The 17,463-nt window shown below is 46.9% G+C and overlaps 1 protein-coding gene across 2 annotated transcripts in view; it reads right to left on the reverse strand.

Moving 5' to 3' along the window:
• LOC140410570 (structural maintenance of chromosomes protein 6-like) overlaps positions 1 to 17,463 on the reverse strand; it is a 185,852-nt gene that overhangs the window by 101,418 nt on the left and 66,971 nt on the right. For both annotated transcript variants that reach the window (XM_072498829.1, XM_072498830.1), the window contains 5 exons: positions 16,821 to 16,922; positions 13,938 to 14,057; positions 7,477 to 7,575; positions 6,334 to 6,480; positions 3,686 to 3,771 (listed from right to left, as the gene is read on the reverse strand). In XM_072498829.1, the coding sequence (XP_072354930.1) occupies positions 3,686 to 3,771; positions 6,334 to 6,480; positions 7,477 to 7,575; positions 13,938 to 14,057; positions 16,821 to 16,922 (554 nt within the window). The remainder of the gene's footprint in view (positions 1 to 3,685; positions 3,772 to 6,333; positions 6,481 to 7,476; positions 7,576 to 13,937; positions 14,058 to 16,820; positions 16,923 to 17,463) is intronic.

The raw sequence follows: 17,463 nt of genomic DNA on the forward strand, positions 1-17,463 counted from the left end.
CGCAAGCCGCCCGTCACCCTCTTCGCTCGTCTCCGGGTCGGTGGTTGCATCGGATCTATGTGTGGGTGTGGTAACTGCAGGAACCCGGGATCCATCTGGGCGGCAGATGTTCGCTTGGGCTGGGCTGCCCTCCGACCGCCCGGTCCCTCTGCTGCTCCTACCTCCACCTGCTGTACCGGGACGGCTGTGTTGTGCGCACCAGTGAGTGTACCAGACGCCTCATCACTAAAGTGCCCAACCGTGGTGAGTGTTTCTGCGATGGTGGAGGGTGTTGGTGACAGCAGTGGCGTTGTGTCGTGCTCTTCGTCCCACTCTGAGTCCATGGCACTTTGGGGTGGGGGTTCGTCTCCACCCATCCACTCTGAGTCACTGTCCGGTATTTCGTCTTCCTGGGTAGTGCTGTCCCGGGTAGGGGTGTCCTGGGTAGTGCTGCCCAGGGTAGGGGTGTCCTGGGTAGTGCTGTCCCGGGTAGGGGTGTCCTGGGTAATGGTGTCCTGGGTAGTGGTGTCCTGGGTAGTGGTGTCCTGGCTCGGATGTGACGGGGGCCTGAGGCTGCCCCCCTCGTCGCTGGGTGGTCGCTCCCGCACGTGACGGGGGTGTCGTCTCCCTGTTGCTCCAGGTCTCTCCGTCTCCCGTGGTGTGCGAGGGGCATCCTGCGGGCGTCGCATGCTGGAGGGTCCGGGTCTCTCCGTCTCCCGTGGTGTGCGAGGGGCATCCTGCGGGCGTCCCATGCTGGAGGGTCCGGGTCTCTCCGTCTCCCATGGTCTCCGAGGGGCATCCTGCGGGCGTCGCATGCTGGAGGGTGCGGGTCTCTCCGTCTCCCGTGGTCTCCGATGGGCATCCTGCGGGCGTCGCATGCTGGAGGGTGCGGGTCTCTCCGTCTCCTGTGGTCTCCGAGGGGCATCCTGCAGGCGTCGCATGCTGGAGGGCGCGGGTCTCTCCGTCGCCTGTGGTCTCCGAGGGGCTTCCTGCGGGCATCGCATGCTGGAGGGTGCGGGTCTCTCCGTCTCCTGTGGTCTCCGAGGGGCATCCTGCGGGCGGTCTGCATCTGCGGGGATGGGTGCCTGGACGTTTGGTCCTGCGATACACAATGAAGCATGCATGGTTAGACATCAGGCAGTGATCAGGTGATACGGGGGAGGGGGATATAGGGGAGGGGGGATATGGGGACGGGCTGTCTGTGGCTCACTCGCTAGTACGCCCCCGACCTCTGCATCAGCAACCTCCCGGTCGTCAGGTCCGCCAGCCAGTTCCAGGGCCCTTTCCTCGTGTACGGTCAGTGGCCTCTCATCAGCGGGCCCTCCTCCAGTCCTCACATGCTCCCTATTGTTGTGTGCGCGCTTCTCCTGTGGGGGGGGGGGGGGCAGGGGTAAAAGGCAACAGTGTTAGGCAGGTATATGAATGCATGCCATCGGTTGCGCGTGCATTGCAGAGGTTAAGGTTAGGGCTGGATTCACTTGGGGATATGGGGGAGGGGGATATGGGGGAGGGGGGATATGGGGGAGGGGGGATATGGGGGAGGGGGATATGGGGAGGGGGATATGGGGGATATGGGGGAGGGGGGATATGGGGGAGGGGGGATATGGGGGAGGGGGGATATGGGGAGGGGGGATATGGGGGAGGGGGGATATGGGGGATATGGGGAGGGGGGATATGGGGAGGGGGGATATGGGGGAGGGGGGATATGGGGGACAGGGGATATGGGGGAGGGGGAATATGGGGGAGGGGGATATGGGGGTGGGGGGGATATCGGGGAGGGGGGATATGGGGAGGGGGGATGTGGGGGATATGGGGGAGGGGGGATATGGGGGAGGGGGGATATGGGGGAGGGGGGGATATGGGGAGGTGGGATATGGGGGAGGGGGGGATATGGGGGAAGGGGGGATATGGGGGATATGGGGGAGGGGGGATATGGGGGAGGGGGGATATGGGGAGGGGGGATATGGGGGTGTGGGGGATATGGGGGAGGGGGGGATATGGGGAGGCGGGATATGGGGGAGGGGGGATATGGGGGAGGGGGGGATATGGGGGAGGCTCACCCTGCCTGCTCTGACGAGGTCGTTCACCTTCTTGTGGCACTGAGTGCCTGTCCGTGGTGTCAGGGCCACAGCGGTGACGGCCTCTGCCACTTCCCTCCACAGACGCCGGCTGTGGCGTGGGGCAACTCTGCGGCCGTGCCCGGGATACAGGGCGTCCCTCCTCTGCTCCACCGCGTCCAGGAGCGCCTCCACATCGCGTGACTCGAACCTCGGGGCTGAGCGACGGCCAGCCATCCAGTCGGGTGTTGCGGTCGGGTGTTGCGGTCGGGTGGGGGGAGCAGCGTGGCCTTATGAGCTGTCACGCCGTGCAGCGCGTATGACGCTGCATGGCGTGAACCACTGCGCAAGCGCGGATCCCGTTACGTCGCTGCTAGCCCATTTCGGGCCGGAGACTATCGACCCATTTTTCCGACGTGACGCAAGTCGGATTTGCGCCGTTTTTTGCGCCGATCGGCGGACTTTCTGCCGATAACGGAGAATTTCGCCCAATATTCTGCCAGGCCTACTGAGCATTTATAGCATCTTATAAGATCTGAATTTGGTCGGAGACAAGGTAATATTACAGGGTGAAGAAAGCGTTGATGATAGAAGTGAAACCCATTTATTTCTTTCATTAATAAAAATAAAAGCAAATTACTGCGGATGCTGGAATCTGAAACCAAAGAGAAAATGCTGGAAAATCTCAACAGGTCTGGCAGCATCTGCAGGGAGAGAAAAGAGCTAACGTTTTGAGTCCAGATGACCCCTTGTCAAAGCTAAATACAGAGAAAGTGGGAAATATTTATACTGTGGAGTGAGAATGAAAGATGAGTCATAGCCACAGAAACCCAGGGAAACCGGGTGCTAATAGCCACTGAAAGCAAGGGGAAAGAGTGCTAATGGCAGTCCCCAGAGAGAACAAAAGGTGTGAAAGGCCAAACTGCAGAGAAACTATCATCAGAGGGTAAACTATGACAGATGTAGATGTGGGGAGAGGGATAGGGGGAAGCAAAGGGGAGAAAGGGTAACAAACATTGGATAAGATGGGCGGGGGGGGGGGGTGAATCTTTATAAAGAAAGACAAGAGAGAAAGAAATGCTAAAAGACAGTTAAAATGAAATGGGCTTAAAACAAATGGGTTGAGGTGGTGTAGAGCTAATCATCTGAAGTTGTTGAATTCGATGTTGAGACCGGAAAGCTGTTGCGAGCCTAACCGGAAGGTGAGATGTTGTTCCTCCAGTTTGCATTGAGCTTCACTGGAACATTGTAGGCCAAGGGCAGACATGTGGGCATGGGAGCAGTGACTTTTGTTAAAATGGCAAGCAATGGGAAGGCCAGGGTCCTGAATGCACACAGGCCGAAGGTGCTCAGCATAGTGATCACCCAGTCTGCATTTGGTGTCTCCGATTTAGAGGAGATCACATTGGGAGCAGCGAATGCAATGGACCAAATTGGAAGAGATGCAAGTGAAACGCTGCTTAACCTGGAATGAGTGTTTTGGGCCTGGGATGTTAAGCATGGAAGAAGTAAAGGGGCAGGTATTACACCTTCGGCGATTGCATGGGAAGGTCCCATGGATGATGGGAGATTCCTTTCATTATACATGAAGAGTACAATGAAGCGAAGGAACACAATTTCTTTCAAGAATGTAAAAATAACGTTCTAACCTATTCAGTTCTTCAATTCGCCTCTGTAAATAGTTGTGATCTTTTACAAGTTGCTTCAACTGTGACTTGCAGCAGTGGAACATAACCTGAAAATCAAATAAGTGCAAATAAATAGATAGGTACGTTTGTCATGTCACAGATTTTGAAGGTACTACACGTTAAGTGTTACCTCCAAAGTGACACAGCTTCATAGAGTAAAAATCCTGATCGTTTGAAATAACGAGTTATCTGGAAAGCGGTTAGTGAAATCGGAGATTAATTTAGCACATCAGTTCGTTCAAAACTGCAATGGAATAAACATCTTGCTTTCTTCAAATCTGGCAGGCAGCGACAATGACAAAACTAACCAAAGAATTTCTTCAAAAATGTTTCAACACTACTTTTGATGCCTTTCAGTTTCTTCACTCAAATTGTTCAGTCGGAAATACAAGCATTCCCAGCATAAACTTGCAAAAACTAGAAAAGTAATCTTACTTATAAAATTGGCTATTTAATTCTGGAAATGCCAGCATTTCGTTCCCAGATAGGTGTGCTTGGTTTCTGAAAGATAGGTGTCTGAAAATGAAAATCTTAGCTGGCTTGTGCATTCTTGCTTTCCAGTAGTTCTCATGGAAAACATGTTTATGTGAAAACTATCTGATTGGACCTATTGGCACCTAGGATGACTTTTAGCTTGAGCATACAGCAACTGGATCTTTTGACAATGCATTAGGGTGATGTTTTGGGTCAGCACTTTCATACTAAACAGTGGAAAGCACCAAAAGTGCAGGTCACAAAAGAGAAAATGCTGGAAAATCTCAGCAAGTCTGGTAGCATCTGTAGGGAGAGACAAGAGCTAACGTTTCGAGTCCGATGACTCTTTGTCAAAGCTAACAGACAGAGAAAATGGGAAATATTTATACTGTGGAGTGAGAATGAAAGATTAGTCACAGCCACAGAAACCCAGGGAAACCGGGTGCTAATAGCCACAGAAACCAAGGGGAAAGAGTGCTAATGGCCGTCCCCAGAGAGAACAAAAGATGTGAAAGGTCAAACAGCAGGGAGTCACAGTCAAGTCACAGTTGAAGCAACTTGTAAAAGATCACAACTATTTACAGAGGCGAATTGAAGAACTGAATGGGTTAGAACATTATTTTTACATACTTGAATGGAATTGTGTTCCTGTTGTTTTACCCGTCACATCTTTTGTCCTCTCTGGGGACTGCCTTTAGCACTCTTTCCCCTTGGTTTCTGTAGCCATTAGCACCCGGTTTCCCTGGGTTTCTGTGGCTATGACTCATCTTTCATTCTCACTCCACAGTATAAATATTTCCCACTTTCTCTGTCTGTTAGCTTTGACAAAGAGTCATCGGACTCGAAACGTTAGCTCTTTTCTGTCCCTACAGATGCTGCCAGACCTGCTGAGATTTTCCAGCATTTCCTCTTTCGGTTCAGATTCCAGCATCTGCAGTAATTTGCTTTTATAAAAGTGCAGGTCATGCTGACTATCATTTCAGTTGTCAGGGTAGGGGAAGGTCGAGGATAGACTTCCTTCACAGAGCCTTCAATTGAAGCTTTAAGTGGGCAATGAAGGACCACGTTAAGAACTCCATCCTGTTACCAGCAGCAGGAGATACTCTCCGTTACGAGGGGAGGCTGACCATAAAAGTTGGTAGTCTCTTTGAACACAGAAAAAGAATGGCCTCTGGGGCCTCCTCCTTCATTGCTGTTCCTGGCTGGCTACAGAGTTAGTTTAGTGGTGACCACCGCATCCAGTGGTGATACTGGGACTGAAGACAGTCTGTTAATTGGCCAACAGGTCTTGGAGGCAGGATATTTGCCTTGAAAGGGACAGGAGCTGAGACATGATAAGCATTGAATCGCTTCAGGTTGATTCGTGGCAAGGTTGTCTATGGCTTTCTGGCTCAACATTAGTGCCATTGCCACCAGCATTAAATTCTGCTCAAGCTGTGTTTCTATGGGGGTTTGCAAAAATAATCTAATCCGCCACCACCTTGGGACCTCCGTTTTCTGCAAAGACCATTCCCCCTCCGCATCACAGCTTACCCCGCAGGTGACGGGGTCTCAATCCAGCACCAGGCAACTCATGTAGAGCCCAGCCAAAGTATAGCCTACTCTTCTGTTTCCCAACAACCCCCCCCCCCCCCCCACACCACTCCAAGTCCAAGTCATAGGAATTAATCTCTAATTGACCCAATCACCCGCTGCAGCAATAATATTCTGCCAAGCAAGAATTTCAAATAGTTCCTCAATATACCTGAACAGTTAAATAAAATCTAATTACAAAGCCATCACTAACAAGCCACCACAAAGACCTCCATGTATTTTATTCTATTCCTACAATTCATGGAACCCATGGAACTTGCAGATAAAATTCATTTTGTGCACTCCTGAAGCACAGTCTCCATGATTTTCTATCCATTAGGAACACAAAGTTTGGAAAATTACCTCTGCATTATACATAAATTCGGACATTAGGATGTATGCCGAGGCTGTAGCAGACATGAGAAATTGATATACCATATAGCATCACCTGAAAACCTTAATGCAGAACCAGCTAGTAAACACAATGCAAACTGTTTTACTCAATATCTTTGTTTTATAGCATCCACATACAATTCAATTTCACTTCACTTAATTGTACTAACCTCACTTTCTTTGCATGCTTTCTTTTTTCTTTGTATGTCTTCCTTCAAAGTAAGAAGCTCTCTGACTAATTGTTCTTTCTCTTCTGTCATTTTCTGCAACTGATCCTGAACTGCTCTAACTTTTAATTCTGCAGAATTCACCTCGGCCTGTAGAACAGGAAAAAGATGCCGATAGTTTAGTTTTAAACTTACAAGAAAATGTGTCAACATACAGTGATTATGGACACATATAGCAGCTTTCTTAAAATGGACATCCCTATTAATATCTAAATTAGTCAACAACAGAGTATTTCACTGCATATAGGCAACTAAATGAATTGTATTGTCAAAAACATGTCTGGAAAATAATGCAATAATAGTCAAGAACAAGGAATAAAGAAAAGTATAGTATAGCACAGGACAGGCCCTTTGGCCTTCCAAGCCTGTGCCGATCATGATGCCCTAACTAAAAAACACCTTCTGTCCTTACTCGTCCGTATCCCTCTATTCCTTCCCTATTCATGTACCCATCCAGATGCCTCGTTAATATTGCTAAGTGCCTCCTTCCACCACATCCTTTGGCAGCACATTCCAGGCACCCACAACACTCAGTGAGAAAAACTTACCCCGCACATCTCCCTTAATCCTTCCCCCTCTCACCTTGAACCCGTGCCCCCTTGTAATTGACACTTCCGCCCTTGGAAAAAGCCTCTGAATATCCACCCTGTCTATGCCTCTCATTATTGTGTAGACCTCTATCAGGTCTCCCCTCAGCCTCCGTCTTTCTAGTGAAAACAATCCTAGTTTATTCAACCTCTCCTCATAGCCAACACCCTTGAGACCAGACAACATCCTGGTGAACTTTCTTTGCTCACCAAAGCTTCCACGTCCTTCTGATGATGTGGTGACCAGAATCGCAAGCAATACTCCAATTCCTGCCTAACCAAGGTTTTATAAAGCTGCAGCATGAATTCCCAACTCCTGTACGCAATGCTCCGGCTGATGAAGGCAAGCATGCAATCTTAATCACCTTGGTCACTTGTGTTGCCACCTTTAGGGCCTGCATGCCCAGATCCCTCTGTATTTTAATGTTTCTAAGGGTTCTGCCATTTACAGTATAATTCATACCTAGCTAACAAATGAAGTGCCAAAATACAAACTCACCTGCCATTCCTCTACTTTCTGGTTATATTTGATACTGTGTCTTTGCTCTCCTTGAAGACAGTTTTTTATTGAATCCAAGTCCTTTTCAATCTCAATAACCTTGTAGTATGAAACAAATAGACTTATTTAATTCTCTGATACAAATTTCAAATTAAATATCACAGGACGTATTTTCTATTTTGTACAGTACTTTCACGCTCCACATTCAGGATTTTCAAATCTGAAAGCTCATAACTCATAAATAGATACTGGAGTGTTCAGTTGCAGAATTCTTAATGGGCACATTTTCCGACTGGACCTTATTTGGCTGATGCGTTCTGAGCATCCAGCGAAACATCAATTAACTGATTGTGCTTGATTTCTCATGGTTATTACATTTAGACAGAACGGAGAACCTGGAGTTTTGGTGGGGAGGTGAGGGGAGGGAAATTGCATATAAACCAGTACTTACGCAGTCTGCTTACAATGTGGAAGAGAGAGGATACAGGTAATAAACCAGTATAGATTTTGACTCCCAGGAGTCAATTTTAACCGAAAAGGAGTAATTTCCTCCTGGTTCAGTTCCTTTAGTCTGTCAGTCGCTTTTCCGTGTTGTGGAGATGCCGGCGTTGGACTGGGGTGAGCACAGTAGGAAGTCTTACAACACCAGGTTAAAGTCCAACAGGTTTCTTTCGATGTCACTCGCTTTCGGAGCGCTGCTCCTTCCTCAGGTGAATGAAGAGGTATGTTCCAGAAACATATATATGTAGACAGATTCAAAGATGCCAGACAATGCTTGGAATACGAGCATTAAATCTTTACAGATCCATGATTTTCCATCCATTAGGAACACAAATTTGGAAAATTACCTCTGCATTATACATAAATTCGGACATTAGGATGTATGCCGAGGCTGTAGCAAACATGAGAAATCTGTCTATATATATATGTTTCTGGAACATACCTCTTCATTCACCTGAGGAAGGAGCAGCGCTCCGAAAGCGAGTGACATCGAAACAAACCTGTTGGACTTTAACCTGGTGTTGTAAGACTTCTTACTGTGCTTTTCTGTGTGTAATAGATGTATGCACCTTGTAACTGCAGAACAGAAAGGGGGAGACATTTATACAGAAAACGAGTCCATTGTATTCTGAATCCTCAGTATAAATGTCGTAGAGCACAGCTGAAAAATAGAGATGATGGGGTGGAGTGCTGATTTTACAGCCTAAACAATTTTGCACTCCATTGAAGCTGACAGATACTTCTTGGACAGGAAACAAAAGCAGCCTTTGAACCAATTCCCATGGGTTACCCGCCTAGTGAACTACCTTAAAATTACCCTCATTGTTGTGCAGCAAACCAGAGGTAATTGGCTAGCATATACTTCAAAAATGGAAAGGCATGCCGTGTCTTAAAAGTGAATTGCTCAATAATTGGCATTAGATCACTTGCTACATTTGCAGACCGATTTAAAAATAACTTGAGAACAAACACAAAGTGCTGCGGATGCAGGAAATCTGAAACAAAATAGAGAATGCTCGATGTACTCAGCATGTCTAGCAACATCTGTGGAGAGCACGGTAGCATAGTGGTTAGCACAGTTGCTTCACAGCTCCAGGGTCCCAGGTTCGATTCCCGGCTGGGTCACTGTCTGTGTGAGTCAGCACGTCAAAGAACAACAAAGAAATGTACAGCACAGGAACAGGCCCTTCGGCCCTCCAAGCCCGTGCCGACCATACTGCCCGACTAAACTACAATCTTAAAGAACAAAGAAATGTACAGCACATGTATGTCCTCCCCGTGTGTGCGTGGGTTTCCTCCGGGTGGTCCGGTTTCCTCCCACAGTCCAAAGATGTGCGGGTTAGGTGGATTGCCCATGCTAAATTGCCCTTAGTGTCCAAAAAGACTGGATGGGGTTACTGGGTTACGGGGATAGGGTAGATATGTGGGATTCAGTAGGGTGCTCTTGTAAGGGCTGGTGCAGACTCAATGGACCGAATGGCCTCCTTCTGCACTGTAAATTCTATGATCTATGATTTTTGAGGGAGAAACAAAGTTAACAATGCAGGTCAATGATCTTTCATCGGAGCTGAAAAAATTTAAGAGATTTAACAAGTTTTAAATAAGTAGAGAGGCAAGGAAAGGGCGTTTGGGGGGTGAGAGATAAGAGCGAAAGCCAAGATCTGTGATAGGGTGAAAGGCAAGAGAGATTAAGGATTAAAATATGAATCTTTGCCGATTCAAAAGGGCTCCATGTCTTAGCCAAAATGATGCTGGAGCCCCGAATCCACATGTCCCACAGCCGAATCTGGCACTCACCATTTCTGCTGGTGGAATCTTGGCCACCCAGGTTTCTGAAACACAACATCTGGGCTTTAACGTTTGAGGAAAGGACCTAAATCTGCCAGCATTCTTTGGAGAGTTAAGGTACTCTTTTGGAGAAGTGGCACCCTTGTAGGAGAGGCCAGGTAATGTTTGGGATTAAGAGTGGATAGGAATGTATATAGGGTTGTGAAACTGTCATTTAAAACCCCCACTCGGCCATTGACCCTAGACCTTAAGTGGGTGGTTGTGTTTGCTTTAAGAGTTGGGGTGTGAATAGAAATTTCGGAGTTTTAATGCCTGGTCCCGGGGGCAACGGAGGCTGAAAAGGCTGTAAGAAGGCACAGGGAGGAGAAATGTCCAAGTTTGGGAGAAAAACGTCCGTAAAAAAGGGGGTTAATGAAAGTCTGCCAGGGAGTGAAAAACTGTAAGGAAAGCAGAGGCTGGAGCACCAGGGAGGCCGCATCGCTCACAGCAGAAAAAATGACCAAGGTGATGGCTGTGAAACTTGAAAAACAGTTCACAAAACACATGGAAGCGATGAAGAAAGAGATGGGGGTGGTATTAAAAGTACTGGTGGAGGAGGCGATTGCCCCGGTGAGGGCAGCGGTATCAAGCACAGCGGCGGAGGTGCGGGAGCAAGGTGAGACACTGAAGGAAGTGGAAGAGGCATTATCGCAGCACAGTGATCAACTCACCTCGATGCGGAAGGAGTTGCGGAAGGTGATAGAGACCAACAAGGGTCTGCGAGCCAAAAAGGAAGACCTGGAAAACAGATCCAGGCGACAGAATCTGAGGATTGTGGGTCTGCCTGAAGGGGCGGAAGGCTGAGACCGATGGAGTATTTTGCATTGATGTTGGCGAAGCTATTGTGGGAGGGGGATGATCCCTCCCAATATGAGCTGGATCGGGCTCATCGGTCGTGGAGGCCTATACCAAAGGCGAGTGAGCCGCCAAGAGTAGTAACTCTGTGTAGCGTGAAGGAGAAAGTCCTGTGCTGGGCAAAGCAGAAACGGGTGGTGCAGTGGGCTGGAGTTAGTATACGAATATACCAGGACTTTACGGTGGAGCTGGCGAGGAGGCGGGCTGCCTTCAGCCGGGTGAAGAAGGCACTGTACATCAGCCAGGTGCAGTGCGGCATAGTATATCCAGCTAAGTTGTGGGTGACCTACAAATCCAAGGACTTTTATTTTGGGGCGGCGGAAACAGCGGAGGAGTTTGCGAAGGCAGAAGGACTGTGGCAGAATTGATAAGCGGCCGTGTACCGATGTAGCCTCCTGTAACTTTATTTTTTCACTGCGTGTTGGTGTATGTACTAAATGAGTCAACGCTGTATATTTGGACAAGGGAAGAGATGGGACTTTCATTTGCAATGATGGTTCTTTGGAGCTTGGGTGTGTATGTTGGGGTTGTGTGCTAAAGGGGATTTCTTGGTTTTCCTGGGACCGGGCAGGGGGGGCAGGAGAACCGGGCGGGGGCTTCCACGCTGGCCGGTTTAAGCCGGCCAGTGAACAATAGTGAGGTGGGGGGAGGAGCTGCGGCATCGAAGCCTGGTAGAACAGGTTTCGGTGAGTCTAGCCGGGGTGAAAAGTTGGGGGAAGGAACCGAGGTTGGGGGAGGGATTTACAAGAGGAAGTGGAGGGGAGGAGTCTTGGAGGGGGGGTGGGGGGGGGGAGGGTGTCTACAATTCATGGGTGTCATTCACGGTACTCTTTCGGGGATTGTATGGCATTGAATATTACGGGGGGGGGGGGGGGGTTGGGGGGTGGACTGTATATGTCAATGGTAACCATAGGCGATTCCTGATTCCTTTTTCTTTTTTCCTTTTTTTTTCCACCTTGGGAGGGTTTGTTTTATTTGATGCTTATATTGTCAGGTGGGCCGTTGTTTGGGGGCTTGGTGGGAAGATGGGATCGATGTTGTTGATAAGAGGATTGACATTGTATTCGTTAGCGTTTACTTTTGTATTCGTTACCGTTTACTGTTTGTTGGTGAGGTGTAAATTTTGAAGAAAATGTGAAAATGGAGAATAAAAATATTTATTGAAACCCCCACTCTTTAAATTTTGGGGAAAAACATTAACCTGTATTTAAAAGAAAAAGGTGCTTGCAGTTTCACTATTTGTTGATATAAGCCTGATGGTTATCGTTGTAGGATTAGTGCAACTTGATTGCTTCTACAACCTACTATGATCACAATAGGTGGCCTGCAAATTCACAGTATGAATGACAGCTCCAAATGGTGTTCACGCCATCAGCTATCTTTGATATCAGGCTATGAGTACAAATGTTTGTTTTTATTCTGGCTTAAGTAATTGAATAGATTTACATGTATTGAATGGGCTTTTACCAATGAGTTTTTTTTCATATAGTCAAGTCTGTAATAGATATTTAGGACCTTATTTTATTTAATCTCAGTGTGGCTCCTGAGATCTGCCCACAGTGAATACTGGCTGAGGTATGCTCTAAGTGGAAAGACTGGAAAGGTCATGAGCTGGTATGAGTTTGCACTACTTTGGTACAAGGACTATAAAGTGCCATGGGAATGAGTGGGAGTTATGGGCTGGCATGAGTTGGCATGTGGCATAAAGGCTCAAGATGATGCACAACATGGGTTGAAAATTCATCCCGAGATGGCAAGTCAAAATGGTGCAAGTGAGAAAATAAAAGATGGGTCAAGAACAGTAATGGCAGTAACAGAATCATTACCGGCAGCTATTGCCTGAGAAACTAAGATCTCAAATTGCTGAAGTAAATGTTGAGTCCGGAAAGCTGTAAAGTACCCAATCAAAAGGTGAGTTATGATTCCTCAAGCTGCAAAGAAATTCATTCAAACAGTGTAGGAATTCAAGGACAGAGAGGACAGGGTGGGATGGAGAATTTAAATGATTTGAAATTGGAAGCTCAGGGTCACAACTGTGGACTGAACAGAATTGCCGGGCAAAGTGATCAGCTAATCTGTATTATTTTCTTGAAACATCCAATTTAGTCCTTGACATGACTTTATTTTCCCCAAAACCTGTACATTAGTCTTTTTGAAGTACATGTCCAATTGTTTTTTGACTTCCTACTTACCAAACTAACTTGTCAGAAGGAACAGTTTATCCCTATTTGCTGAATCAAAACACCTCATAATTTTGAATACCTCTATTACAACTCCCTTAACAGGAACATGACACAATGGCCAATGGACAATGTCTCTGCACTATTATATTTCCCAACACACAGGGGTTTACTACATAGTCATGTGGCGGTCCTGGTGACAGATTCCCATTCTTCCTCCTCCACCATCAGACATTCCTCCTGACCTGTGCAGTGATTCTGTTTCTCAAACTCATATCCTTCAGAATGTTTGTAGCTATACCTCTGCTCCCCCCCACCCCCCACCCCCGAGTAAAAAAAAATGTTTTAGGGCAGTGTGTGGTGATGTCTTGCTCTACGTCATTGGCAGGGATGCTCGTCCAAAGGATAAAAAAAAAGGATTTGTATTTATACAGCACATTTTAAGACCCAGGATGTCCCAAAGCACCAGACAGCCAATTAAGTACTTTTGAAACGTAGGAACACGTAGCAGTCGATTTTCATACAGCAAGGTCCCACCATACCTGATAATTTGTTTTACTGATGTTGATTGAAGAATGAATATTGGGGAGAGTGTGAATTCCCCCCGGTCTTATTCAAAATAGTGACATGGGACTTTTTATATCCACCGGGGGCAGAGAGAACCATGATTTAAAGTCTTATCTGAAAGATGGCAAATCCGACAGTGCAGCACTGCACTGAAATGTCAGCCTGGATTACGTGTCTTACGTGTCTTTGGAGTGGGGCTTGCACCCATAACCTTCTGACTTAGAAGCCAAGTTTGATAGAAAATGAGCAGACATCAGGCTCCAAGGTGCCTCCAAACCAAAACCTGTATCACAAGCTTACAGTTTTTGTTCAGTCTGGGCCCGTGTGTACCCAAGTGACGAGGATTAAGAATGCAGACATTAATGCAAGAACAGGATAATATACCTCATCATTTCCTTCCCCTTTGAATATTTTATTACCCGTTTACACTTATTTATACAAGAAAAAAATGGAAGAATTACAACCTTATCAATTCTTATTGTAGGAACCATTTTTCTAAGAATTGCAAAAATAAAGTTTCAGATTGTTTACCAATGCCCAAGCCATCTGATTCTTAAGATGTTCTAGTTTTTCCTGTAGCTCATTGAGTGATGCAAGGTTTTTATATTGACGTTCTTTCTCCTTGACTTTCTTCTTTAGCTGTGTTACGTTCTTTGGAAAAATTGAATTATTTTGTTATCAATTTTCAGTTTACTTCACATACCCTTTGATCAAGAGTTTACCTTTTCTGCACAACAATATGAAGATAGCTGTAATAATGAATAAATAACAATTAAGGGGCAAGTTAGTGTGGTCAATCCACCTACCCTGCACATCTTTAGGTGCAGTGGGTAGGATCTCTATCTCTGAGCCAGAAGTTCTGGGTCTAAGTCCCACTCCAAGAATTGATGGCCAGGGAAGATGAGTTAATAACATGGCCAAATAGGTTGAGTATCAACTTGTAAATCCTTGCACCATATGCCAATTGCAGGCAATAAGAGTGGGAGAGATTCCCGGACAGTCATGCGATGGAAAGAATGTTGGAGCCTCTCCCGTCACTATTTATTGCTCTAGGTTGCAACATGTATGAATGCCAAAGCAACTTGGGCTTCTGAGGAGCTGGTTGGCTGGATGGCGGTGGGATCGCATTGGTGCCAACAGCACAAGGTTTGAACCCTGTTCTGCCTGCGGTGGCTTTGGGACCTGTCTCCTCGCCCTACCTGTGGTGGAGGTTGGGGTGCTGTGAGTCTTTGGGCAGAGAACTGAAGAAAATAATTACCATTGTAATTATTAGTTTGAAGGCCTCAGCTTCACATTTGCACTTGATATTTATGCAAAGCTGTGTCTCGAGCTGCATTTGGAAGTCAAAGCATGGTCGGTGCTAATTTCCCAGATGCATCAGTGGGATGGGAGAAGCACGAGCAATTTTGTGTTGCATTTTTCATTTTAACATTTAACATTGATTATCTCTATAATGGGTCAATCCTATTTAAAGATATAAATGTATTTTTCATCATCATGGTGTTTCATCAACTGACTGATTTATTCAAATACTTTTGAAAAGAGTATTTGAACACAGAATTTGTACTGTCAATCCAGTGGCCTAATTATAGTAATAAAGGTTTCTCAGAGTATCCTCGACAATACACTTCGACCAAAAAAAATGTGCATGCTGTAAAGTACCTTTTTTGTCACTTCCTTGTTCACGTATTTGCTTACCTGCCTTTGTACACCAGATCACCCATTACATTACAGGCCCAATTGTTCGATTATCCGATTTTTTAAACATAAAAAAATTAGAAGCCAACTTTAGAAAATGCTGAAAAAAAGAAAAACCTTTCTTATACTGGAAATAAAAACTGCCCCTGTAGTCTCGCAGCTTGTGCTAAATTCTTTACCCTTGGGACTCAATGTTTATCAACAGGTCACACTTTAAAGGGGTAGAACTTGCTCCTTTTTAAATCCAACTTGGATTAAAGACACACTCTAAATGCCGAGTAAGCTAGTCTGACAACAGACTGTTCCTAAAGTTTGAGATTTAAGTTTTGCCCTTTCTTACTGAAGGCAGGACGCCATAAAAGTAACAATTGTTTTCAGATTTGAAAGATTTGTGCCTTCGTACACACAGTTGAGAATGAGGTACCACAGCACAATTACAATGGTGATTATTATACACATTGGGCGGGATTCTCCACTCCCGCGCCGAAGTGGCCGTGCCGTCGTGAACGCCGCCGAGGTTCACGACGGCGCGAAACGGCCCCGATCCTGACCGATTCAGGCCCTGACAATGGGCCAGGATCGGGGCCTCGTCATCTACACGTGCCAGGCCTTGTCGGCCGTGTAAAGGCGGCGTCGCACAGATGACGCGGCCGGCGCCGCATAACGGGCGTCATCCGCACATGCGTGGGTTGGCCGGCGCCAACCCGCGCATGCGTGGTTGCCGTCCTCTCTAAGTCCGCCCCGCAAAAAGATGTCTGACGGATCTTGCGGGGCCGCGGAAGGAAGGAAGTCCTCCTTCATAGAGGACGGCCCGACGATCGGTGGGCACCGATCGCGGGCCACCCCACATTTGAGGTACCTCCCGGTGCAGGATCCCCCCTCGCCCCCCCGCAGGCCGCCCCCCCCCCCCCCCCCCCCCCCCCCAGCGTTCACGCACCGTTCACAACGGCAGCAACCAGGTGTGGACGGCGCCGGGGGGAACCCGCCGTTTTGGCCTGGCCGCTCGGCCCATCCAGGCCTGAGAATAGCGGGGGTGCCGGAGAATCGCCATTTTGGGTGTCTCCGGCAATTCTCCGGCCTGCGGCCCGCGAAACTCGACCGGGGCCGATCACGCCGCTTGGGAGAATCGCGGGAGGGTGTCGGACCGGCGTCCCGGGAAATTTAGTCGGCCCAGGCGATTCTCCCAACCGGCGCGGGAGTGGAGAATCTCGCCCATTATGTCCTGTGCCCATACATTGTTTGCTGTTATATACAGGCATACAGGTACTTTACTAAAACATTATTTATAAATGACCAGTATGGTAAAAATGAGAACTGAAGATTGTGTTCAACAGAAAGTAACTCCACAAACCAATGCTGTCCTCAAATTACTGCAACCTATCTCATTAACACCCATTGTGAAGCATGTTCGTCATTTGTGATTCTGCTGCGTGCAAGGTTCCGCAGGAACATAACCCCTGGGAACAGCGGCACTTTACTGTATGAAGTCGCACTCTGATTTGGAGGCGGCAAGGGCTTATTTACGGGAGTTGTCCTTCACACTGAGAAGGAAAGAAATATTTGGTAAAGCATTGTTGCCCAATCATTTTATGCTAATAGTGCCCAACTGTGCTTATTTATCATGAGATTATAATGGCAGAATCAATTATACCTGCATTATACCTGATTGGTTCATAGCATCGGAAACTGAGTTATATATACTTGTGCTCTACTTACTTCATCTTGTTTTTCAATCTTCTCCTTTGTTATTGTCTTAGTCTGCATTATTTGGCAATAATCTTCATGCATCCGTTCCAGGTGAGTAGCTTTCATAAAAAACTTCAAAAATACATGTATTTTTTAAATACAGCAAAACTTCATTAAATATATCTAGATATTTTAGTCAGGGGCATCCTGAGACCATGGAGATCACATTATCTGCAACTCATGTTCCCAGCACATAAATAAATTAAATGTTGGTAAGCTCTGCTCAACCAGGCATTAATTGTAATACGCTACCCCCCATCACCTCCAGTTAAAGGAAAGGCAAAGAGAGATCTAGTTCTCAGATGCTTTCTAGCAACCTCTGCTAGAAATGTATAGATGCGTACATAAGATGTGACCGCTATCCTGATCAGCTTCGCTTTTCCCCCTTTCTTTCTCCTTCATCGCTCCCTCAATAAAGCAAAAACCATGTCAACCCACACATTTGAGTAGCGTCTTTTTAGGTGAGATAGTGAAGAATGGCTAAAGCCAATGGAATAGTACCCCAGCAATTAGCTGATCCCTTCTGTTGGGGCAGCACAGTAGCATATTGGTTAGCACAGTTGCTTCACAGCTCCAGGATCCCAGGTTCGATTCCCGGCTTGGGTCACTGTCT

Source organism: Scyliorhinus torazame, chromosome 4, assembly GCF_047496885.1.
Source record: "Scyliorhinus torazame isolate Kashiwa2021f chromosome 4, sScyTor2.1, whole genome shotgun sequence".
Classification (NCBI taxonomy): Eukaryota; Metazoa; Chordata; class Chondrichthyes; order Carcharhiniformes; family Scyliorhinidae; genus Scyliorhinus; species Scyliorhinus torazame.